This window comes from Hylobates moloch, unplaced genomic scaffold (genome assembly GCF_009828535.3).
Source record: "Hylobates moloch isolate HMO894 unplaced genomic scaffold, HMol_V3 SCAFFOLD_10, whole genome shotgun sequence".
In the NCBI taxonomy this organism is placed as follows: domain Eukaryota; kingdom Metazoa; phylum Chordata; class Mammalia; order Primates; family Hylobatidae; genus Hylobates; species Hylobates moloch.
Genome location: NW_026652285.1, coordinates 82,445,866 through 82,470,605, shown reverse-complemented (window position 1 = coordinate 82,470,605; position 24,740 = coordinate 82,445,866). Strand labels below are relative to the sequence as shown.

Sequence of the window (24,740 nt, the reverse complement as noted above, 5' to 3'; positions counted from 1 at the left end):
TATGATATTTGTTTTTAAATATAACATAAAAGAATAAATTTCTCTCAATTCTTCAACCTTATTATCAGAACAAACCATATGTCTTTATGTTATTTTTGCTACAGCTTTATTGATGTATAATTGTTAAATGTCTTTATTGAGGTATAATTGTTAAATAAAATCTGTTTATTTAATATATACAATTGACATTGGGACATATGTATACACCCATGATATTATTACCACAATCAAAATCCATCACCTCCAAATGAAACCTTGTGTATATTTGCTTTTGTGTGTGTGTGTGTGATAAGAATACTTAACATGGAATCTACACTAAATTTTCAAGTGTGCAACACCCTAATGTTAACTCTAAGCACTATGTTGTATATCACAGTGGTCCCCAACCTTTTTGACACCAGGACCAGTTTTGTGGAAGACAATTTTTCCATGGACTAGGGGTTAGGGTAGGGGGTGCCGGGATGGTTTCAGGAAGAAACTGTTCCACCTCAGATCATCAGGTATTAGATTCTCATAAGTAGCGCAACATAGCTCCCCCACATGCACAGTTCAGAATACGGTTCTTGCTCCTATGAGGATCTAATTCCACGCTGATCTGACAGGAGGCAGAGCTCAGGCAGTAATGGTCACTCGCCCGCCACCCACCTCCCATTGTGCAACCTGGTTCCTAACAGGCCGTAGACTGGCCCTGGGACTGAGGATGCCTGGTATATCAGATCTCTAGAACTTACCATCCTGTACAGCTGTATCTTTATACCCATTAAACAACTCATTTACTCCTTCCCTGTTCCCTGGCAACCTCCATTATATTTTCTGCTTCTGTAAGTTGACTATATTTTACATACTTCATAAAAATTGAATCATGCAATATTTATTCTATGGTGACTCACTCGTTTCACTTAGCATGATGTCCTCCAGGTCCACACATGTTGTTGCAATGAGGCAAATAATATGCCTTGCGTGTTCCTTTCTTGTCCTTGATTTACTTTGTAAAATATTCTACTGAGTTGTAATCATATATTTACATTCAAATCTTTTTTCCACATACACATTGGTTCATGTTTTCATAATCTCCAAATGAACCTTTTAATATCTATACAATATTTTATCTGGTTAATTTCTGTAATATCCTACTTAGCAGTTTTTAACATTTTATTTATTCATTTTTGGTAAAACATACTGCAGAAAGAATCTCAGGGCACTTTTTTTTCATTTTTCCTTATGGTATAAAACTTTACGTGTTTTTATGGTCACTTTTGTGAAGTTTATTCCTTCAAATATAAAGAATACTCTATACAGCTAAACATACTCTGGTTTATTTTCAGCAAGGTTTCTAACATTTCAACTTTTTTTAATCCACCTGAGCCTCAGTCACAGCCTGAGTTAATTTTAACCACAGTCACAATCTTTGATATTTAATTTAAAATGAACTTATATTCCAATAGAGAAACTGGCTACATAACATCACAACATCCCTTATCTGCCTAAAATTCTTAGAATATACAGACGGGAGGCCAGTCATGATGGCTGATGCCTGTAATCCCAGCACTTTGGGAGGACAAAGAGGGAGGATTGCTTGGGCCAGGAGTTCCAGACCACCCTGGCCAACATAGTGAAATCCTGTCTGTATTTAAAAATAAAAAATGAAGAATATCCTGAGGGAACATTTTAGTTTCTGACAGGTCCTACCATGCCGACACTCAAGACTTAGGAAAGAGAATCTCCTTGACTTTGCCACAGAATATCTAGTGTTCAGTTTTTTTAACCACTCTTCAGAACACCACAGACCCACCTGTGGAGATTCTAACTTTGCCATAACCAGTTTTTTCTTGTAATGTTTGAACTTTTGCAAAAGAAGACATTCCTGTATCATGTGTGTAATATTTTTTAACTCAGAGTATATCAGGGGTTGGAGGAAGGCTTTACTTACCCTAGATCAGGGGTCCCCAACCCCCAAGCCATGGACCAGTACCAGTCCACAGGTCCATGGACTATTCGGAACTGGTCACACAGCAGGAGGTGAGCGGCCAGCAAGTAAGCATTACCCCCTGAGCTCCGCCTCCTGTTATATGAGCAGCAGCATTAGGTTTTCATAGGAGTGCAAACCCTATTGTGAACTGCACATGCAAGGGATCTAGGTTGCACACTCCTTATGAGAATCGAATACCTGATGATCTGAGGTGGAACAGTTTCATCCTGAAACCATCCCCCCACCCCCAGTCTGGGGAAAAAAAAATTGTCTTCCATGAAACTGGCCCCTGTTATCAAAAAGGTTAAATGACTGTATCAGTCAGAGATCAAAGCAAGAAACATAAACCACATTAGAACCAAATTAGAAAAGGATTTTAACACAAGGAATTAAATGCTCATAAAATCATCAGAAGACTGCGTGAATGGGCTTGGGAGAGAAACTCCACGAACCACTCTTCAGAACACTACAGACCCACCTGTGGAGATTCTAACTTTGCCATAACCAGAAGTCACAGGAAACGGGAAGCCATGATTGGGAGTTTAAAAACCACCAACAGAGCTGTGGTCAGAGAGTCAGAAGCAGGATTAGGCAGCTGCTACAGCCACCGTGGCCTCTGAACATCTAAGAAGTTGATTTCTGGGCTCTGAGTCTGGCTGCCACCACTGCTTGCCTCTAGCACAATCAGTACCCACGACCTTGCTTTCCACCAAAAAATAAGAAGAAAATAGCTTCTGTCTCATTCTGTCTTTCAAATTTCACTGGCATGCATCTAACTGATAAAATGAAATTTGCATCCAGAACTCTAGCTGCAAGGGAGGCAAAGAAATCTTCACCACTTTTCCTTTCCAGGCTCTCCAGGATGGTGAAATGGAAGTTAGTTAGCAAAACCATTATTCAAGAGAGGGAAAGAATTCAAGACATTTTCAGACACTCAAAAACTAAAAGTTTACTAGCCACAGAATCTCTCTGAAGAAATTGCTAATGGATGTACTACAACAAGAAAAGAAAACAGTGAATCATAAGAAAATGTGGGTTTTAAGAAGTGATTTAAATCATGCAAGAGCAGGGGTCAACAAACTTTTCCTGTAAAAGACAAGACAGAAAATATTTTCAGCTTTGCAGGCCATATGATCTCTGTCACAATTACTCAACTTTGCTGCTGTAGTGCAAAATCCAGTGACAACACAAAAACAGATGGGCAACTAGTTCCAATAAAACTTTATTTAAAAGAACAGGTAGAGGGCTGGATTTGGTCCACAAGGCATAGTTTGCTGATCCTGGGCTAAGAGGATCACTAGGCACAGATCCGTGAAAAGAACATTTCTGGAAAAGCAGAGGCTATAATTTTGTTGAAAAATTGTATGGTGTGATCAGGGAAAGGCAATATATAGTGTGAGGCTTACATATAGTGTGCAATGGAACTGGCAAAGAATGAGCCTCAAAAGGGAAGCTGAGGGCCAGATCGAGTAGGATCTTGTGTTATAACTTAACAAACTGCTGTGGAGAGTCAAATAGGACAATTTTAAGAAGGATTTTGCCACAATCAAATGTGGCATTTAGAAAATATTATTGGAGGTTGCACAAGAATAGGTTGGAAACTCTAAAAGCAGGAAACCCAGAGTGAATGTCAGTAATGATAGGTTTTTCCAAAACCAGAGCAGTGACTTTCAGAGAAAAAGGAAAGATCAAATTTAGGAAACATTTTAGAGTTAGATCAACAAAATAAGCGACTAGAAATGCATGAGATATGATTTTAAGCAAACAATTCAAGATGCCATCAAGTGTCCTTAAGGTATGAACACAGCTATCTGAAAAGATACCCAGGAGCTGACATTTACAGGCCACTGTTGTCACTGCTGCTGCTATGGCTGCTGCCACTTCCTCTTCCCCTAGACCCACTACCAGCACCATGGTCACCACCACTGCCAAAGATGATTCCAGAACAAAACAGAAGTAGGAGGGAGTTACTTCTTCCCTCCTCCCCTTCCATTTCCTGCAAATACTTCCCATTGGAAGAAGCTAATTGGAAGTCAGCCAGCAATGGAACCTGGAAAATCTAGTTTCCATACATAGTAGAGCACAGAAAGATGGCAACAGGGGTGCAGATAAATTAGGCTAATGGTCAGCATTAAAATGTTGACATCGCTTCAAGCAGAACAGTCTTCTAGCACCGGTAGCACCAGCACCTCCCAAAATGCCAGGCAAGAGAAGGTAGAGTTTGGCTCAGAGAACTGTATCTCAAAGACCACTGAAGACAGACTCCCCCAACTGCTCTCCCAGGAGAAAGCTACTCTACTATCCCTTCCTCCACCCCACAAAGTAAGTCTGGATCCACCACGCACATTCTGTTATTTCTTTGCCAACCTTGAAACTCTAATCTTCAGTTTGGTTCTTTGACTCTGCTTCTGCCACTGGTCCTTACATCGTCTGACCTTTGCATCATCTGGTATTTGACTTGATGCTTCAGGCTCTAGGCTGTAGTGAAATGTCAGAATGATACTTAGTCCTCTTTAACAGCCTTTTTGTTCAATTTTCGTTTCTACTGAAAAGACACTTCCAGTGTGTATTTTAATATTAACATCAAACTAATGGGAAATATTTGTTTTTTATTTTGAAGGTTATGTCTGTGAAATACCAAAATGTATTTTTTGCTAATGTGGATGTGAACAATTCTCCGGTAAGAATCTTAAATCTTTCACATACTCAAAATCCAAAGGCATCATAATTGAATAGCACTGTCTCAGTAATTATCAATACATGATCAATTTAAAATCAAGCAGAATTTTACATTTTTTTCTAATAACTACAGTAAACTTCCTCATTACGCTCTTATATGTTTTGTATTACTTAAAAGAAGAAAAAAAAGATTAGCAAAAAAAAGGTTAGCTCTCCTGATACCCCTCTCCCTTCTTATGCTGTGTGGAAGGCCTCACTAATCAATCCCAGTTTTCTTCACCACTTGCTCTGGGTTCTGCCCCAGAATCCTCCTCAGCAGAGTTGCTCTAGGGAGACAATAGAAATCTGTTAAAGTTGAGCTCAAGGTAAAAGATGGTTTTCATCCCTATGATGGATTGTTAATCAATTTCTTTTTTGGGGGGGTGGGGGGTGGGGGGTGGGGACGGAGTTTCACTCTTGTTACCCAGGCTGGAGTGCAATGGTGTGATCTTGGCTCACCATAACCTCCACCTACTGGGTTCAAGTGATTCTCCTGCCTCAGCCTCCTGAGTCGCTGGGATTACAGGCATGTGCCACCATGCCTGGCTAATTTTGTATTTTTAGTAGACATAGGGTTTCTCCATGTTAGTCAGGCTGGTCTTGAACTCCCAACCTCAGGTGATCCACCTGCCTCAGCTTCCCAAAGTGTTGGGATTACAGGCATGAGCCACCGCATGCAGCCTGTTAATCAATTTCTAAAACCTAACTCAGTGCATTACAGACATCTTAATATATTTTCTTTTCTCTTGCAATATCTTATGCTTTTTGTGAGTTTTTTTGAAGCATCACGAGAAATTCCCAGAAATCCCTTCTTCCTGTCTCTGGAGCCATCCTTCCTCATCCCATCCCCCCAAAAAATAACCCCATAACCTCAAAGTGTGTCTTATTAATACACACAATGTTTCTACAAAATTATTATTTTTAACATCTGTTAATTTGTAATGATGAAAGGTACCAACAGGTGGCCTATCCACATGTTAGAATGCATTTGAGCTTTAGAATGAAAAAAGTGATATCTACCATTCTGCCCTTTAATGATTTTCTGACCCATTATAGTTCAACCTCCATAAACTTCAGTTTCTTCATTTGTAAAACAGGATAATAACACTTAACCGAAGACAAAATGAGATAAAATACATTAACTAAATGATACAGTGCCCAGAGCATAATGGAAGTTCCCTTTCTCCATTTCCTTCAAGCTTCATTAAAGTGTGAGTGTTTAATTGCCCTTTAGGATGAATCATAACCTATACATTCAGAATACACAGCTAGTATGACTATCTCTTTACCTTTTCTATATTCACAGAGTTGTGCAATCATCACTACAATTTTAGAACACTTTCATCACTCCAAGAAGAAACACTGTACCCTTTAGTAGTTACACCCAATTCCCTCCATCCTCCTAGGCAACCACAAATCCACATTAAGCAAAATAGATTTGCTTATTCTGAACATTTCCTATAAAGGGAATCATAGAATATGTGGTCTTTAGTCACTGGCTGCTTTCACTGCATACATTTTCAAGGTGCATTCATATTATAGAATGTATCAGTACTTTGGCCAGGCACAGTGGCTTACACCTGTAATTTCAGCACTTTGGGAGGCCCAGATGGGTGGATCGCTTGAGGTCAGGAGTTCAAGACCAGCCTGGCCAACGTGGCAAACCCCCATCTCTACTAAAAATACAAAAATTGGCCGGGCGTGATGATGCACACCTGTAATCCCAGCTACTTGAGAGGCTGAGGCAGGAGAATCGCTTGAACCTGGGAGGCAGAGGTTGCAGTGAGCCCAGATCGCGCCATTGCACTCCAGCCAGGGCGACAAGAGCGAAACTCCATCTCAAAAAAAAAAAAAAAAAATGGTATAAACATTAGTGTACAAATTTTTGTGTAAGCAAAATTTCCATTTCCCTTGGGTATGTATCCAGGATTGGAATTTGGGGGTAATATGGTAACTCTGTGTTTAACTTTCTGAGGAACTGGCAAACTGTTTTCTAAAGCAGCTGCACCATTTTACATTCTCACCAGCAATGTATGAGAGCTCTGATTTCTCTAGATCCTTGCCAACCTGTGTTATTGTCTGGCTTTTTTATTAGAGCTCATTGTCTTTTAAGATAAAATAAAATGCATAATTGTCTAATAGTAATTTATGTATCACTTGTTATCACTGTGTGGTCATGAAAAATTATAATACAGTATGTGTTCAGGTGTGTGTGTGTGTGTGTGTGTGTGTGTGTGTGTGTGTGTGTGCTGTGAGTAGCAGGGCAAGAGATTTAATGCCAATAAAATGATTGGTATATTAGAGAGAGATGTCCAGTTCTATTGATCCTCTGGGTGACTAATTTTCTTTTGACCCCTATACAAGAAAAACAAAAACTAACCTTTGAAAGTAGTTTGAAATAGATTAAAACAATTGGGATTCTGGCATATTTTCTCATATTTTGGCTCCAAATCTTTCACAAAGATGGGCAGTGAAGGACTTAAAAGAAAGATATGCATAAGCCTTACTTAAAATGCTAGATCAGGATGCATTCCACGTCTCAAGTAGAGTTATAAAGATGTGTTTACTCTTTTCTGTTTTTGCAATAAGCTCTTCTTATAGTAAGTTCCACTGGGGCCCCTCTGTACTCTTTCACAAGGTCCTTTAAATGCAGTTCATTTTGTTATTAAGCAGCTATTCTGTTGTGGCCTCCATCTCTTACCCACCTCCTGGTTCTATCGGATGAAAAAGCCCAGGAATGCCGTAACAATCATTTTCTATCAATCATTTCATGTCAATCATTGTGACATTCCTGGAGGAATGTTAGAAAAGTTCATAGCAGGAGAGTCTGTAAAGTGTCAGGTGTCCTTGGAATTTCAGACATGCCTCCTGAGAAGTTACCAAATAACATGCCTGGTACAGAGAGAGGACACCAATACCGTAACTTCATGCCATTTCTTTGCTTTCCCAGGAGCTGGCTGAAACTTGTCACATCAAAACAATACCCACATTTCAGATGTTCAAGAAAAGCCAGAAGGTATGTTTCCATGGTAACCAGCAGGGTTGAATTAGATTATAGAACCATGAGAGCCCCTCAAAAAAGCCTGGCTATCCTGGGTGGATGAAATAACTACATTTATTTTTAATGCTTACCAGTATAATTCTTTACATACAAGTATGTTGTACTTTACGTACAACAACTTTACATACAACTTTACAAAGGGTTAAAAAATGTATGACTTATTAATAAATCTCCCCATTCAGACCATCTGAGGTATCCAAGTCCATAAGTATTTTCCCACTATTATCTCTACACTGGGGCAAAACCATCAAGAAAGACTCTTTCAGAGAAAGACATTCTGAAATTCTCACAAAAATGTATACAAGTTGTAGGCCGGGTGCAGTGGCTCACGCCTGTAATCCCAGCACTTTGGGAGGCCAAGGCAGGCGGATCACAAGGTCAGGAGATCGAGACCATCCTAGCTAACACAGTGAAACCCCGTCTCTACTAAAAATACAAAAATTAGCCAGGCATGGTGGCGGGCGCCTGTAGTCCCAGCTACTCGGGAGGCTGAGGCAGGAGAATGGCATGAATCCGGGACGCGGAGCTTGCAGTGAGCCAAGATCGCGCCACTGCACTCCATCCAGCCTGGGCGACAGAGCAAGACTCCGTCTCAAAAAAATAAAATAAAATAAAAAATGTATACAAGTTGTAAACAATACTTGAGGAAATGCTAACCAAAAGCTATCACAAAGCAATATTGCCCAGTGGTTGAGCACGCAGGCTCAGGATTCAGGTTCCCATGGTTCACATACTGCTTCTAGCACTTCCTAGCTATAGCGCCTTGAGTAGTGTATTTAATCTGTTTATATCTTAGCTTCCCTATTTATACATGGATCATAATAAATTTTCCCCTCATAGGGTTGGTGTGATAATTAAATGAATTAACATGACTCAGGTGTTTAGACCCATGGTGGCATTAAGTGCTTACTATGTTATGTTAGTTATCTTAAAAATATTAATGGAATAAAATATCTAAAACATTCAGCAAGTTATGAAACTCGTACTTTGTTCTTTTTTTGGGGGGGAGGGCACGGATAGAGTCTTGCAAGGTCACCCAGGCTGGATAGCAGTGGCATGATCTCGCAATCTCAGCTCACTGCAACCTCTGCCTCCTGGGTTCAAGCTATTTTCCTACTTCAGCCTCCCGAGTAGATGGGATTACAGGCAAGAACCACCACGCCCAGCTAATTTTTGTATTTCTAGTAGAGATGGGGTTTCACCATGTTGGCTAGACTGGTCTCAAACTCCTGGCCTCAAGCGATTTACCCACCTTGGCCTCCCAAAGTACTGGGATTACAGGCATGTGCCACCACACTTGGTGGAAACTAGCACTTTCTTATATGGCCGGGGGCATTGGCAATTTTCCATACCTTATGAAAGGTGATTTTGCAAACATATGTAGGAGACACAAAATGTTTATTCTGTTTTACACAATTACCCCATTTCTGGGAACTTTTGGTACAGAAATACCTCAAGGAAAAAAAAAACAGCTAAGTATATAATAATATTTGTAGCACTGTATCTAATTTTAAAAAATGAAAGCAATCTCAATGTCTTTAAGTAAAAAGACTAAGTGAATTCTGATACGTCTACTCCACGAAATAGGATGCAAGTAAAAAAAAGTTATAAAGAATAATTTAAAGCAAAATTCATACTTAAGCTTTGTAAAGATTGTGTCTGCAGTGTAAAGAATGAAAGCATTGGATATGCTAGCTGCAGAATTTTATTTTCAACTTCTAAGTATTTTCTGTAATATAGCTGGTGCAATATATTTAAATTATTTTTTAAAATAACACTTCATAGTCCCTCATTTGGGTTTTTACTTGAAAACTAAAGTTCTTTAACATATGCTCTCTCAACTTACCTGACTTAGATGTCCAATTGTCTACATATCATCTTTTATTATCTTCTCCTTCACTCCCATTTCAGAAATGAGAATGCTTCCTCCTTTCAAAATCAGTTTTATCCACGCAGCTTGATCGCATTTCCTACCTTCTGCTTCAGGCCTCTATCCATCAGTTACTCTCTTTAAAACTTGGAGTTTCAACACTTCTTTTTGGCACCCAGCATCCATTCTCTAATAATAGTACTCTGATTTTCCTCCAAGGAACCACTCCCTTTCGCATTCTTACCCCATGTGCTTCCTTAGGGCTCCATCTCCAGGCCTACACCACCCAGTGAACTCCATCCCCATCAGAAATGGACCCTTGACTCCAGTCAAGCCAATCCAAGTCAAACCAGAGCTAATTTCAGGACTTTGCTTAAGCAGCTAGGTAAATAACCTTCTCTTTTGATATTACTGGATTTGAATTTGGGAAGATACGAGTCTGAAGCTACTACAGCTTGTCACCATGTAAAACCTGAAAATGAATCTACCACACAGAAGAAAACAGAGTCAAGCCAAGAGGTATTAACGGCATTGACTGCACCCTGAATCTATCCATGCCTGAAGGCTACACTATCCCCACAGATTCTTCAGTTATGTAAACTCTGGGTTGGTTTCTCTGTCACTTGCAACCAAAAAAATTCTGATTGATATATCTGGTGTTCTCCCAGACTACTCTCCTTCATTTCATGGTGTAATTGTTAAAAGAGTAGAATATATTTACAGTTTCCAATTCTCATTTTCCATTCATTCCCTCATCTATCTGTCTGTCCTCTCTAAAGTTACCAAGGATCTCCCTGCACCTAATTTAAACAGCCATTTCTCAATTCTTGATTCCTTAGCTACACAGAAGCCCCATTAACTAGTGAGCTTCTATATTCTGGAAACTTTCTTCTCTTTTGACTTTATCTCTCATCCCTCCCTATGCTCTCCTCTGGCTTGTCTCCTGCTATAGTCAAATACATCCGTTTTGGATATCTATCTTTTTGGTTCAATCCATTTCCCATTCTACCTCTCTCCTTTATCAATGTCATTCCTACTTCTAGTTCCAGCTATAAACACTTTTTTACTTAGACAATTGCAATGCCCCCTCCTTACCTTCAACTTAGCACCATAGCTCTGTTCTCATCTCCAGATTTGGGTACAGCTCCCTGTATGGCATTCCCATTTTTTAACATGTGATGCCCTCCCCCTCCATTGCCTATAGAATCAAGGCTAAACCATTGTATTTAAGGCTGGCATTCAAGTTTCTCCATAATTTTGACCCAATCTACTGCTCCAAGCCTTTCTCTGTTTAACTCAGATCTTCATGTATTTTTCTCATACTAGTCCAAGCAACTGAAGGAGGTCATGTCTGATTTGAAAGTTCAGTGTCTAGAAGAATCCCAAGTGGACAGAAAATACTCATCGTGTGTGTGATGAATGAGTGAGTGAATGAATGAATGAATGAATGAATGCTTCTGTTTTTTCCCTGCATTCCACTGCCAGCTCAGCCTCCCCTCCTGATTCTGTCCTGGTACCAATCGGATTCAGGGCAAGTTTCTCTCCAGTTCAGTATAATTTTCTGGTTTTATTCCTTCTGCTACTGATATTGTTTGGTAGCTGCTGCCACTCAACAGTTTTTACTCCATTCTATGATGACACAAGACTCTGAGTTCTCAACTGATTATGTGTCTAAGCTCTTGAACCAATCCAAGCTATGCTTTTGAGGAAAGGCATGGCCCTGCTTGGTCTCAATTCTGTATGGAGATGGAAGTGCCCTCAATAAGCTGGGGAGAATTATAACAATTATATCTTCACTGGCCTCTAATGGATATGTATCTCTTTTGAATTGATAGATCCTGCGTTCCAGGGACTACTAAAGATCTCAAATCTGAATTTTCTGCCAGACAGCTATCAGAAAACAAATTGAACTGAATGGCTGGCACTGTCATTAAGATGATTTACACCTCCATATTCTAATTCCAGGGTCACCCAGCAAGCCTCTGATTATAATGTGGATACTTATAGCTCAAGAAGTTTTATTGAGGATTCAACTTCTCATTGAATATTAGTAACTTAGCATCCTGGTTATGAATTTAAAAAAAAAACTTGAGACCATTTATGTCACATTATACAAATGAGTCTACTTCTAAATGTTTTGTACATTGTAATCATATCTTTGACAGATTCATACCTGGATCAATTTAGATATAATTTGAAAACCTCCAGAAAAATTTATAATACTGACTCCATTTGACAAAGAATATCAATTTTCTATGCAAAAGATACAAAAAGGAGGAGGAGATCCTAAAGAGAGAGTATTACAAATCGTTTACCTCTTGTGACTCAGCCTGCAGGGTTTGGTATCTAAGCAGCACTGTCAGGGTCAGTGAGGTCCCCACTTCTATATCGCCTCCAGAGCTGCAGTTAAGCCATGACACCTCTGAAACTCTCCCCTGGTCCTACCTCACAGTGACCTGCAAGGAAAGTCACTAGAACCAGAGGAGGCAGGTTTGGATGGCCAGCCAAAAAGACATGTCCCTATAAATTTCCTTTTTTTTTTTTTTTTTTTTTTTTATAGAACTGACTAGGAAGGTGTCCATGAACATCCACTGTTTTCCTAGTGGGTCAAGAAAAAATCAAATGCACTTTTTTGAGGACCACCTCCATAAATGTGTTCCTCTCTTTTATCTGGGACAGCACAACTGAAAACTGACTTATTGAAGCAGTTAAGTACTGTGTGTCTTTTATTATTTAAAAAAATAAAACCTAGAGTCCAGTTCCTATTAAGTCTTCTTACAAGAAATGTCTTACATTTCTGGTAAAACATCTGGCAAAGAGCCACTTGTCCATTATACCCTTTTAAATGTACATTGTATAAAAAGCTTTGTGATAATTTCTCCCAGAACACAAGAGTTAGGAGAATACTCACCTCCCTTGAAAACATGGCTCTCTTCTCTGCATTGGATCAGAAAAATTAGGGAATCCCTTGGGCTTCTCTTTTTGCCATGGCCGCCAAGAATCTCAGGATTGCCTCCTCTGCTCAAACACAGTAATCTCCCTTACCAGCAGTTTCCTGGCACTCCCTATCAGCCACCCCCACACTGCAACATCCTTGAATGGTTTCATTATTTTTTCTTGCCCTTGATTCTGGCTCATTTCAATTATTTTCAAAGTATATAAAACATCAATAAAATAGAACTTGAAAAAACTAAAACAAATGAAGCTATATACAATGACCTAGGACCATAGCAGATTATGGGCCTTCCCTGGTTGCTGAAGTTTTCATGCAGAGATTGAATGAACATCTGGCAGGGATGCAATATAAGCAGTGGCTGAAGTTATGTCCTAGTTCTAGAGCAAAGAAGACCCTAAGCAAATTCCAGGTAATAAATAAGGGGAGCTTGTTCTTTCCTGCTGTACTCCTTAGTGTTTTCATCTACGACATCACACCATGTTTCAGGAAGATTAATTGTGGTGAGTAAGATCATTCCTGTGGTTTCTTCCAGATGGGGGACCCAAAACTTTGTCTGGTTTTTGTAACCAGAATATTAAACTGTATTCTCTTGGAAGTTGTTCATAAATTGGATTTATAGACCCTCTTAAAATCTAATAAAGGCTATGAACCGTCTCCATCTGGACAAAAGAACATAGGCACACAAACTAAAATGTGCAGATAATACTAGGATATTCAGTGACCCTCTGAAGCCTATCAATGGATCCCCAAAGTGAGTAACTTTGGTTGTAGACCCATTGTATTAATCTGTTCTCATGCTGCTAATAAAGACATACCTGAGACTGGGTAATTTATACAGGATAGAGGTTTAATTGATTCACAGCTCCACATGGCCAGGGAGGCCTCACAATCATGGTGGAAGGCAAAGGAGAAGCAAAGGGATGTCTTACATGACGGCAGGCAAGAGGGTGTGTGCAGGGGAACTCCCCTTTATAAAACCATCAGACTCTCATAAGACTTATTCACTATCAGGAGAATAGCACAGGAAAGACCCGCCCCCATGATTCAATTACCTCCTACCGGGTCCCAACCGGGTCCCTCCCATGACACATGGGAATTATGGGAGCTACAATTCAAGATGAGATTTGGATACACCACTCATGGTTGGTGTATGTCTACGGAGTAGGGAAAGAGAAACCAAGAATTAGCAAATTTGGGGCAACTGCTTAAATATAAGCCAACCATCAAAAGCTCAAAAGTTGACTCCATCTTTCATTCTTTGATTATATAATAAAATAATTTCCCAAAGCACTTAGGTTCACTCATAAGAGAGATGGGATGATGAGTACATAGATGCTACTAAACAAATTAGTCAAAAATGAATAATTCAGGAAAACCCATCTGCTAGACTGAGCTATCATATAAAGTGGGAGGAAGCTTGTGCCCTTATGTTTATGAACTGTAGGGCTCTTGCTGAGATTATAAAAGTCATTTCAACAGCATGCTCCTTAAAGTAGGTACAGGAATTAAAAGAATCTCAAGGAGGTGATACCATGGTATGCTAGAAAGAGGACAAGAATGGAAGCAAGGGTCACACACTCTGTGTCTTCAAGGACCAAGTAAGGACAATAAGGTGAAACAATACTTTTGAGGAAGATGTTGGTGCCTGGAGAATCACGTTCCCAAATCCTCTCTGTTCAACTTCATAAAACACAGGGCTTCATCCGTCTCCCAAAAGAGCGTCTTCAGTAAGTTTTTGCCATCTATAGAGTCAGACAACTGCAGGTTGAGCCCCAGGTCTGCCTCTTATTAGTGGCAATGTACCATAACCACCTTGAGGCTTAGTTTCCTTCTCTGCAAAATGGGGACACCACCTATCTTTAAACAACTGTCAGGCAAATTTGTGATACTGTATCTAAAGTGCCTAGCACTGGACTTGGTAAATACTAGAAGATGTAGCTATCATTAGAGTCCCAGGATCTAGCTGTGCACACCCATCTCTCTGAAAATGTATAAATAAATAGTAATTTAGAAATAAATTTATGAGAGACCTCTAAGGCTCTTTCAATAACTACAACATCCATTTAAGCTAAGTCATCTTAGCATTCAGGAGTTGCCTACCCAATAATATTTAACCTGTCAAGGATTGTGTTACACACAGAGATGTTCTGCATGAGAAAAAAAAGAAACCTCTCACGTGCAGGACTCTGAAGGGTTCAGATCCCTAAAAGGGGTTCCTATCAACTCCATAAACAGTTGATGCACTGGCAGAGATTGACTGGGGGTCAGGGGGCAAGAACTAAGTGAGATGGAACAAAAGTGGGCAAAGGGTAGTAACTATTTAGAAACATCTAGCAACCTTTAGCACCGTTGCTAAAGATGCTGCTCTCTGCTTTGACAATTGAAAGGCTCACGTGTGTCTCTTCTCCCAGGCAAGGATTAGGGTGCAGCAAGCAAGTCAGGATATGACAAATGTAGGATTAAATCTTACCTTTATTTAAATTTTTGATATTTTGTTCGTCATGGACTTTTTGCATTGGGTTTTAATACTTTCATATAATACTTATTAACATAATATTTATCTTGATTACTGAGTTTTTGGCAGTTACCCCTTAAATTTTTTACCCCAGTCCCTACCTGCTCTTCTCTGAATTTTAAGTTGTTGAACTATAGGAGTGATTTGTTTGGTGATTCACCAGAAGGACTTATAAGACCCAATCACAAGTTATATTCATAGCTAAGATTTAGTACAGCAAAGAATGCAGAGTAAAAGCAGCAGAAAAAAAAAGATGTGCATTGATGGAGTCCAGAAAGGTCCAGCAGAGACTTCTGAGGTCTTTCCTTGTCAGACACATAGGAATGCTCTCTCTCTAGCAATGAACTTGAGGTAGCTATATGGTATGGCCCCTACTTAGGAATACCACTTTGAACTCAGGGACTGAGGTCTTTGTGGAAGTAGGGGAGTAGTTGTCACATACACCTATCTTGTGCAACCATTGCTACACAACAAGGCATGGCAATAGAAACTCAGAATCCCAACAATAAAACCAGGGGCATATCATCAATATTGATGTGTATGCAAAGCAACTTGACATGCCAGCATGGCATGGTCCATCCCTCCAGGAATGTATAACAAAGTCCGTCAATCACTAACAGAAAGAACACTTGGAGGGCCACATTTCTTGGGGGTGGTGAAGGGTCAACATAGTTCTCTTGGAGACACACAAGAAGAAAGCAACCAGACCTGCTGCATTAACTCTTTTCTCCCAAGGAGTCATGTGGCTAATCACAATATCACCTTTATTATAAGTAGTCATGATGCTACACTGTGCTCATTGAACAATGTGGCTGGGATCTACGTCAACAGACTTCCTACTATTCCCTTAAAGCCTAGACATTGAGGTGGCCCACCTGTGGGAGAATCTGGGGCTGCAAAGAAGAAACTTACCTGTGCAGGTAAAAGAGGTATTGTTGCTCTGCACAACTATCAAGCCCCAAAAGTGAGGATATAGTATGATGCCCTTCCAGATCTATCTGGGCAGGTTTAGGGCCCACTTCCCATGTGTTGTGCAGAAAGACAGTGGGAAGAGAGCATACCTGTCCCTTGAGCAGAGCATCCCCAAAAGGAGAGAGGATAGGCACAAGTTCTTTCCTTTGTGTCAGCTTAACAGATAAGCTCACCTCTAAACATGGGGAGAAGTGAAGAGATATAGGAAACAGGCATATTTCTCAATACCGGGCATTCGAGCAGATTTTCCACTGGAAACATGAGAACAAGTATATGAGCCATTGAAGGGAATGGCTCCCAAACCATGTTTATCCCTGAGAATAAAGTTTCACCCTACACTTCCAGTAACGGGAAAAATGACATCTCCTCTGGCCAGAGTCCAAAATCAGTTTTCCTGTTCAAGGTGTGGCTTGAGGTGAATTCCCACAGCATTAGATGCACACGCCTTTGCCCTTCCACAGAAAGCCACATTGTACTGAGTACCTAGCTCTTAGGCAGTTGCATGAAGCCTCAACAACTTCAGTTGATGGCACAGAATAAGAGTTGGTGAACACTCCCAGGGCCAAATCCGACCCTCCACTTGTTTTTGTAAATAAACTTTCACTGGAACACAGCCATGCCCATTTGTTTATGAATTGTCACTAGCTGCTTTAGCATTACAACAGCAAATGTGAGTAGTTGCAACAGAGGCCAAATGGCCTGCAAAGCCTAAAACTGATACTATCTGATCCTTTACAAAAAAAAAGCTTGTCAACCCCTACACAGAAGAAAAGCACTCTTGCATTATTTATGCCACCAATGCCCAAAGAATCAGATCTGTAAGCAGAGTTTCTAAATCAGCTACAAGAAAATGCAAGTAAATTTGTATTTTGCTGATATCACACTATTAGAACAAGTCAAGAAGAAAGCCAGTATAGATAAGGAAAAAAATTAACATTGTTTTTATAGGCTCTTGTTCTTGAATTCGAGTGCATATAAATTCAAGCTGCTTGCCTGATTTTTATTTAGCTCCTCCAAAAACTTTAATCAAGTCCCTTGCAGTTGCAAAGCCTGCCTTGAGTCTTGTGAAAGTCAAAGGGGAAGTGTCCAAACACCTGCAACGTGAAGCAAATGGCTCTGGGGAACAGATGGGTGGGGAGGAGTCAGAGAAAGGGGCCCAGATAGGACCAAACAGTAATTAACATTGCCTACCTCTCCACAGAAGGTAGAGGAATTTTAAAAATTCTTATTAGACATATTCTTTCCATCTTATTCATACCATTTAATGCTTTAGTAAACTCCTCTTTTAAAAAAAGAGAATATAATATCATTATAAAATATAAAATTATATTGTACAGGCCAGGCACAGTGGCTCACACCTGTAATCTCAGCACTTTGGGAGGCCGAGGCAGGCAGATCACTTGAGGCCAGGTGTTCGAGACCACCCTAGCTGATCGTAGCCTAGATGATGTAACCCCACCTCTTCTAAAAATACAAAAAAAATTAGCTGAGTGTGGTGGCACATGTCTATAATCCCAGCTACCCAGGAGTCTGAGGCAGGAGAATCACTTGGACCCGGGAGGCAGAGGTTGCAGTGAGCCAAGATCACACCACCGCACTCCAGCCTGAGTGACAGAGCAAGACTCTGTCTCAAAAAAAAAGAAAAAAGAAATTATATTGTACATACGTTTCTACAGCCTGCGCCCCCGCAACCCCCTCCCCTGCTGCCAAAAAAAAAAAGTGTCTTGTGGCTGGGCACAGTGGCTCACACCTGTAATTCCAGCACTTTGGGAAGCCAAGCCAGGTGGGTTCCTTGAGCCCAGGAGTTCAAGACCAGCCCGAACAACATAGTAAAACCCTATCTCTACAAAAAAAAAAAAAAATACAAAAATTAGCCAGGCGTGGTGGCAGGCTTCTGTAGTCCCAGCTACTTGGCAGGCTGAGGCAGGAGGATCAAAACCAAAATTGCATATCAACTGGCCAAGATATTTTGCTATAATTATCTTTTGAGTGTGTCATTAGTCAGACTCCACAGTCTAATTGGTACTCTCGGAAGTCCATTTGTGAGGAGGGGACCACTGTCTCCTGCCCCTTCGTATTTCGCAGCAGCAGTACTAGAATTTTTGCAAGTGATTGAATGTCTTTGGCATTAAAAAAAATTGCCCCCCCCGGGGCTGGGTGCAGTGGCTCACGCTTGTAATCCCAGCACTTTGGGAGGCTGAGGCAGGTGGATTACCTGAGGTCAGGAGTTCGAGACCAGCCTGGCCAACATGGCAAAACCCCGTCTGTACTAAAAATACAAAAATTAGCTGGGTGTGGTGGCAGGTGCTTGTAATCCCAGCTACTCAGGAGGCTGAGGCAGGAGAATCGCTTGAACCCAGCAGGAGGAGGTTGCAGTGAGCCAAGAGCATGCCATTGCACTCCAGCCTGGGCAACAAGAGACAAAACAAAAAACGAAAAAACAAAAAAAACCTGCCTCTGGATGATGGACAAATGCAGGGGATAGGAGGGTTCGCGTCATTATTTTATTTTTGTGGATGTTTGAAAATATTCATAATAAAAGACTTAAAAACTGATCATTGAGCTTAGTTGGTTCTATTATGCATGGACAGCCACACCCCATTCTCTTGGTCTCAGCAAACCAGAGCTTATAATTTTCATTAGCAGTTATTACTAGGGTTGCAACAGTGCATGAGAAGTGAAGGCATTGAGGAGAGAGAAGTAAACTCACTCCCTTAATATTTCAGAGTGGAGCATGCCTTTGAGAGGCATAACCCGACATCAGAATAAAATGAGAAAACAACGTGAACCCTGAATATCTGAGACATGTCTCAGTTAATTTAGAAAGTTTAATTTGCCGACCGGGCGTGGTGGCTCATGCCTGTAATCCCAGCACTTTGGGAGGCTGAGGCAGGCGGATCACGAGGTCAGGAGATAGAGACCATCCTGGCTAACACGGTGAAACCCCGTCTCTACTAAAAATGAAAAAAACTAGCCGGGCGGGGTGGCAGGCGCCTGTTGTCCCAGCTACTCGGAAGGCTGAGGCAGGAGAATGGCGTGAACCCGGGAGGCAGAGCTTGCAGTGAGCCGAGATCGCGCCACTGCACTCCAGCCTGGGCGACAGAGCGAGACTCCGTCTCAAAAAGGAAAAAAGAAAGAGAGTTTAATTTGCCAAGTTTGAGGACGCCCACCTGTGACATAGCCTCAGGAGTCCCTGACGACATGTGCCCAGGTGGTCAGAGCACAGCTTGGTTTTATACATTTTAGGGAGACATGAGACATCAATCAACATATGTAAGATGAACATTGATTCAGTCCAGAAAGGCAGGACAACTCAAAGTGGGGAGGGGGCTTCCAGCATAGGTAGATAAAAGACAAATGGTTGCATTCTTTTGGGTTTCTGGTTAGCCTCTCTAAAGGAGGCAATCAGATTTGGATTTATCTCAGTGAGCAGAGAGGTGAGTTTGAATAGAATGGGAGGCAGTTTGGCCCTAAGCAGTTCCCAGCTTGACTTTTCCCTTTAGCTTAGTGATCTTGGAGTCCCAAGATTTATTTTCCTTTCACATTTACCCCCTTTTCTATTTAAAAATCTTTTGGAGAAATCATTTTAGAAGAAAATGAGTCTCTGGTCTCAGGTTTCATCTGATCTCTCATGGCTAGGATGGTTTATTCCTAGACAGGTAGGTCCCAAGTTATTAGGAAAGCTTATTTTTAGCAGCTTGTGAAGCCTCACATCCTATGAAAAGAAAATAGGGGGAAGAAGGGAGAAGAACAACAACAAACAAAAGAACAACCCTGGAAAATCTGTATAGGCCACATTACTCCATTTTGGTTGGTTGTTTGTTATTTGTTTGTTTTGAGACGGAGTTTTGCTCTTATCACCCAGGCTGGAGTGCAGTGGCACGGTCTCGGTTCACTGCAACCTCCATCTCCCGGGTACAAGTGATTCTCCTGCCTCAGCCTCCCAAGTAGCTGGGATTACAAGCGTGTGCCACCACACCTGGCTAATTTTTGTATTTTTAGTAGAGACAGGGTTTTGCCACATTGGCCAGGCTGGTCTTAAACTGCTAACCTCAGGGGATCTGCCCACCTCGGCCTCCCACAGTGCTGAGATTACAGGTGTGAACCACTGTGTCCAGCCTAAGTCATATTACTCTGAAGTCCACACATGGACTTCAGAAAGTGGCTTATGTATGTAAATAGATTGCTGTTATTTTCTTTGGAAGTTTAAATTGTCTAGCTTCAGTTTGCAGGGCTTTAAAAAAGCACAGCTTAGTTTTCAGTGACTCCAAATTAGGAAAAATGGGAGGAAAAGAGAAGAAAAAAATTGAAACATTATTTCGAAGACTTGCAGGGGCAGGCATGGTGGCTCACACCTGTAATCCCAGCACTTTGGGAGGCCAAGGTGAGCACATCACCTGAGGTCAGGAGTTCGAGACCAGCCTGGCCAATATGGTGAAACCCTGTCTCTATTAAAAATACAAAAATTAGCTGGGTAAGGTGGCAGGCACCTGTAATCCCAGCTACTTGGGAGGCTGAGGCAGGAGAATCACTCGAATCCAGGAGGCGGAGGTTGCAGTGAGCTGAGATTGCAAGATCATGCCACTGAGCTCCAGCTTGGGCAACAGCGAGACTCTGTCTCAAAAACAACTAAAAAAAAAGACTTGTAGCCAAGAGAAATTAGAATTCAGTCCAAACTGCAGAAAATAATATAAATGGAAAAACATTAGGCAAGACTAGAATCTAACAACAGATGTACTATAATTTTTGAAACATAATTTTCTCTCTCCAGGTTCCCATTTCTACTAAAGACAAATCATGATAGGACTGATTTGCTTTATTATACTTGGACTGAGTATTTGTATACAGTGTAGCAAGAATAATTTTTTTTACATAGGCTTTTAAATTGACTTTGATGGAACTTTGTTCCATAGAAAGAATCTCAGATAAGACTTTTTTAAAGCTGAGCGCAGCCATAGATGGATTTGTACCATCAAATGCCTGTGGGAATTCCTCTCCTCTTGAGGTTCCACGATAAACTTGGGGCTCCTAGGCCTGTCAGAAAGTGACATTCTTTACTTACCACAGGTCAGGAATCCTGTACAGGAACTGTGTAGACACAAGGTATGAGGCCAGTTTTCCCAAGGGACTTTCATTGTTTCCATAAGTCAAATTTGATTCCTTAAGGGAAAGTACACCATTCCAAAGCTTTGGTAAAATAACTGGTTTCTCCAATTGTGTCCTGTTACAAATGAAAACAGGTTCTTATTGCACTTATGCCATAACTGTATTGCCATAAGTTAAGAATACTCACAAATAATTTCCAAATTCTGGAGAAATCAGGTAGAGAGAAATAAATATGCTCCAAATTTTGTTCATAGGAGTATACTAAATTGTTAAAAGCTGTCAATAAAGCAAAAGTTTCCTTGACTCTGGAAAACAATACAAAGGATCAGCAACATTTTAAGAAAAAGTCAAAAATATTACATCAGGTTTTTTTTAAGTTCAGTCCATGCAGATAACTCCTGTTCTGCTTGATATTCATGAACATTTCAGCTCTCCCTGGAGAACTGCTTGAACCTGGGAGGTGGAGGTTGCGGCGAGCCAAGATAGCACCATTGCACTCTAGCCTGAGCAACAAGAGTGAAACTTCATCTCAAAGAAAAGAAGTTAAATTAGTTTACTATATCCATATATATATATATATATATCTCCATATATGGATATACTATATAGTATATATATAGTATATATATGGATATAGTAATATAGTATATCCATATATATATATACAGTATGGAGATATATATATACCTCTTTATTTTTGTAACTTTCTTTACATCACTCTTATTTCCTGGTTCCTTTTACATTGTTTTATACATAAACGTTAAATAAGCTTTGAATTAGACAAAAATTGTTCCCCTTTTTAAAAAGGACACACTTCTTTTCTTTAAAAAGGAATGTTTTCCTAAAATATATTTTTATTGAAAAATACCGAAATAATGAAATATCTATTAATTTAATATAACTTTAGATTCTAAATTATGATGAGTTTGTCTACAAGTATTTTTCCCATTGTATTTACCTAATTATTTTAATCATTTACCTAGATTATTTATGTAAACTGTGATAGTCATCATTTAAAGTTATGGGACGACCACTGCAAAATTATTACTGAGACAGTGAAACGGATCTGACCTAACTGAATCTATCATGCTTCTAACCTCCAAGCTGTCTTTGTTCATTCCTGGGTATAGGCCAAACTAACTTTGGGAGGAACTTAGTTTATAGTTTAGCTTTGAAACAAAGATGATAACAGTCCTTTCCTAAAACAAATTTTAATACCTGTAGACTAGACTGCTTGAAGCCAAAAGATTAGAAGTTACTAAATTCAAGATGTAACTATTTTCATTAAACCAATATCAATGTCTTATTTATTAAAAATTACACAAGCAAAGTTCATTCTGTTTTGGGCTGGGTTTATAGTTTTGTAACCCCTATGCCAAATTTTGACATCTTATAGTGTTTAGCAGGGATAAGTATGAAATTGCTTGATTAATAAATGCAAACAAAAATGTATGCTGGCAATTCTTAAGACTTTTCTAATATTACGTTTCCAATAATTTTAAAGCTAGCTTATTTATTAAAGATTTTACTTAAGTTACATAAACTTGAAAAAGCATTTGACTAGTCTTTTCTTTTTTCCTGATAAAGTATTTGATTCAAGTGCTTTTATTTTCTTAAGCCAATTAATTAGAGCTCTGTTATATATTTTCAGGAACAAAACATTATATAACATAACACATAAATACATAGATGTATTAGGCATGCCAATAGAAGTACATCTTGTAGATTCATAAAGACTCTATTTTTTCCTATCTTAGACTTTCAAATTCTTGATAACCTGTTTCACTACCCTAGACAATTGTCAGCTAAATCGCCTTAAATTTGCATATTAAAGGAAACAACTCAGGTGAAAATCAGCCAAATTTACATCATCAAGTATGGAGAGAAAATGTCTGGTGTGCTAGAGGGAAATTAAAATGGATTTAATTGCCAATTAAACAAAAAATTACAGAAATTATAAAGGCCTTTCCAATATACACATGCACACACACACACACACAAAGATCCTATAACTTAGGAACTCCAAAGTTTGCAGATGGACCCCTAGGACTCGTTTTTCTTTCATGTGAATGTGCACAAAGACCATATTACTTCCATTTTACATAAACTCTGGCAAGCAGAGGTGCCATAAAACCTACGGAGTGCTTGAAAAGGGAGTCATTCTCCTTGTTTTCTTCTCATTCTTAGATTATTGGTTTCCCACTTTCTTTTTGTTAATAAAAGGAACTGAGATTATTAATAAGGAACTTAGATTATTGGTTTCCCATTTTTTTTCTTAATAAAAGGAACTGAGCTGTGGCCTAGAGCTTTTGTGTGATGAATCGATGTGTGCTGCTTGTAAGCGGGACTCCACACCACCGAGTTGTTTCTACCCTCTTACATGCCTCAGTTTCTCTCCCCAGAGGTCTGTTATCTCTGAGAGGGCTCAAAACACTAGGTAATCAGCCCTTATATGTGTTTCCTGGATGAGCCTTTTTTTAAATTAAAAATTTTTTTTTTTTTTTGAGACGGAGTCTTGCTCTGTCACCCAGGCTGGAGTGCAGTGGCGCAATCTTGGCTCACTGCAATCTCTGCCTCCTGGGTTCATGCCATTCTCCTGCCTCAGCCTCCTGAGTAGCTGGGACTACAGGCGCCCGCCACCAAGCCCGGCTAATTTTTTGTATTTTTAGTAGAGACAGGGTTTCACCGTGTTAGTCAGGATGGTCTCGATCTCCTGACCTTGTGATCCGCCTGCCTTGGCCTCCCAAAGTGCTGGGATTACAGGCGTGAGCCACTGTGCCCGGCCTTAAATTACTTTTTAGGCCAGGAGTGGTGGCTCACGCCTGTAATCCCAGCACCTTGGGAGGTCGAGATGCGCAGATCACCTGAAGTCAGGCGTTCAAGCCCAGCCTGGTCAACATGGTGAAACCCCGTCTCTACTACAAATACAACAATTAGCCAGGCATGGTGGTGCATGCCTGTAATTCCAGCTACTAGGGAGGCGGTGGCAGGAGAATCACTTGAATATGGGAGGCACAGGTTGCAGTGAGCTGAGATCGTGCCACTGCACTCCAGCCTGGATGAAGGGCAAGACTCTATCTCAAAAAATAAATAAATTAATTAATTAATTTTGGGGGGGTTTTCCTGTAGGGCTGCAGCATATTGTAGGGGGGGGGGTCAAGCCTCCAGACACTCCCTTGAGGCCCCAGTCACCCAGGGGCAACTTTCAGCTGGAAGAAGCAAATGTTGTCTCTCTTCCGAGCTAAGAAAATTCAGTCTCTTATGCAAATATACACAGACAAGCCAAATCAAGATTAATTTTCAGAGAAAAAGCAATGGAGAAGATCCTTTAGAATGCATATCTGAACTAGAATTAGGATCCTTAACAACTTCCTAGGAGAAAAAATAAAATAACAGCCAAGACCACTTCCTGTAAACTGTGCTCAGCCATCCCTAACTTTGTAGTTCTTGTTCGCCATTACACACGCCAAGGTCAAAACCTCTCACAGTACAAGGTCATCTCTGGTACCCACAAAGCCAAAGAGGTCAGGTCATGCAATACAGGAAAATAGAGCTTTAGACCTAAGAAGAATC

At 40.2% G+C, this 24,740-nt stretch overlaps 1 protein-coding gene and 1 long non-coding RNA gene across 10 annotated transcripts in view; one reads left to right on the top strand and one right to left on the bottom strand.

Annotated features, from left to right (window-relative positions):
* The window catches only part of LOC116475534 (uncharacterized), a 137,458-nt gene that overhangs the window by 60,894 nt on the left and 51,824 nt on the right, over positions 1-24,740 (bottom strand). Inside the window, exon 5 of the long non-coding RNA XR_009215386.1 lies at positions 21,124-21,282. This is a non-coding gene — a long non-coding RNA (uncharacterized LOC116475534). The remainder of the gene's footprint in view (positions 1-21,123; positions 21,283-24,740) is intronic.
* The window catches only part of TXNDC8 (thioredoxin domain containing 8), a 34,710-nt gene that overhangs the window by 4,198 nt on the left and 5,772 nt on the right, over positions 1-24,740 (top strand). For 3 of the 9 annotated variants that reach the window (XM_058445971.1, XM_058445973.1, XM_058445974.1), the window contains exons 3-5: positions 4,590-4,649; positions 7,638-7,703; positions 9,880-10,285. In XM_058445971.1, the coding sequence (XP_058301954.1) occupies positions 4,590-4,649; positions 7,638-7,703; positions 9,880-10,011 (258 nt within the window). In that variant the 3' untranslated portion in view covers positions 10,012-10,285. Of the gene's footprint in view, positions 1-4,589; positions 4,650-7,637; positions 7,704-9,659; positions 9,832-9,879; positions 10,286-11,453; positions 11,600-24,740 lie in introns of those variants that run through there. The other 6 variants (XM_032164843.2, XM_032164841.2, XR_009215385.1 and 3 more) reach the window with 5 other exon arrangements.